This window comes from Aythya marila (assembly GCF_965140915.1).
Source record: "Aythya marila genome assembly, chromosome: 30".
In the NCBI taxonomy this organism is placed as follows: Eukaryota; Metazoa; Chordata; class Aves; order Anseriformes; family Anatidae; genus Aythya; species Aythya marila.
Window position 1 is genome coordinate 1,582,439 of NC_139071.1, and position 1,402 is coordinate 1,583,840.

The 1,402-nt window shown below is 64.3% G+C and overlaps 1 protein-coding gene across 1 annotated transcript; it reads left to right on the top strand.

Annotated features, from left to right (window-relative positions):
- Window positions 1–465: 465 nt before the first annotated feature.
- TMDD1 (transmembrane and death domain 1) lies at window positions 466–1,125 on the top strand (the record flags this gene model as incomplete). The annotated part of the gene is made up of 1 exon (XM_082781455.1): window positions 466–1,125. The coding sequence occupies one exon, from the start codon at window positions 466–468 to the stop codon at window positions 1,123–1,125; it is 660 nt and encodes a 219-aa protein (XP_082637581.1).
- Window positions 1,126–1,402: the final 277 nt, after the last annotated feature.

A 1,402-nucleotide genomic window follows, 5' to 3' on the forward strand; every position in this document is an offset into this window, starting at 1 on the left:
TTATCAAGTGTGAGTGCCTGGGGAGGCTGCTGTCGCCAGGGCTGCATTGCCACCTCGTGGTTACGGCTCCTCGGCTGCTCCCTGTGCAAAACCCCCTCGGTTGAACCCTGCTCTGCTTTCTGCTCCCTCTGACTGTGGGGTGGAGAGGGGAACGTGCCACATTTCCAGCCCAGTGGGGTTTGCAGGGCTCTGCATCCCCTCGCCTGGGAGGGAAATGGCAACTTCTGCCCTTATGTTTAGGAGCGGGGCTGAGGCTGGTGGAGGTGTCCTGGCTGAGCCACGGCCAAATCCTCTCTTGGAAAAAGCAGTGACAAGTCGTTGGGGACAACAGGACCCCGGAACAATGAACTGATGCTCAGCCCTGGGAGGGACAAGGACAACGCCACCAGGGTGACAGGGGACACGTCCCTGGAATGTGCCAGCTTGTGAGGTCACCTGGGGGAGCCGCGTTGCTGGGACGTGACGATGTCAAGGGTACCCGCAGCACTCATCCTGCTCTCGCTGGTGGCAGGCAGCCGATGCAAGGACACGGTGGCAGACAAGGTGGGACGGCACACCATGAGCCGCATCGCCGCGCTGCTGTCCCTGTCCGAGTGCCGCCAGCTCCAGGGACAGCTGCTGGGACCCCAGGAGGACCTGGGGGAGACGGAGCTCCCGGGGGGCAGCCACCGCCACCGCCCCGGCTGCTCGGAAGCCCTGCGGAGCTGGCTGGAGTCGGCGGGAGAGGAGATGTCCTGGGACCTGCTGGTCCGCAGCCTCCACCAAATCGGGCGCCCCGACATAGCCCGGGAGCTGGGGAAAAACCTGAACCAGGACAGGAGCCTGGAGCTGCGCAGGAACGTGGAGGAGTACGGCCGCACCGTGCAGCACCTCACCTCCTCGCGGCTGCTGCTGCAGGGCGAGCAGCCCGCGGGGGCGCGGGGCAGGAGGGCCCTGGCTGGGGGCATGGGAGATTTGGGGGAGCTGCACTTCGAGAGGCGGCCGCCCCCCCCGTACACCCGCAGCCTCTTGGGCTGGGTCAGCTCCGTGGTCTCCGGCATCCTCGGGGGGTTCCTCGTCTCCGTCCTCGTCACCCTGGCTGCTGCCTACTCCTGTCGCTGGCTGCTGGGCTCAGGCACCACCTGAAGCAGGGACATCACCCGGACCAGAGCATCTCCCAGAAGGGGCTGGAGGGAAACCGAGCAGCAATAAAGCCTCGTGGAGAGGCTGAGAGCTGGAGGCCAACTCCGTGTGTTCTGTGTTCTCCTTGGCTTTAGGAAGCCCTGTAGGAATCCCCTCCTGATGAACTCCAGCAACATGATTCAGAGGATCAGGTTTGAGCTTGTCACTCGATTCAGTCCGTTTTGCCTTCCCAGGGGGCTGACAGCACTGGCTGTGGAGCATCCCCAAACACCCCAAGGTG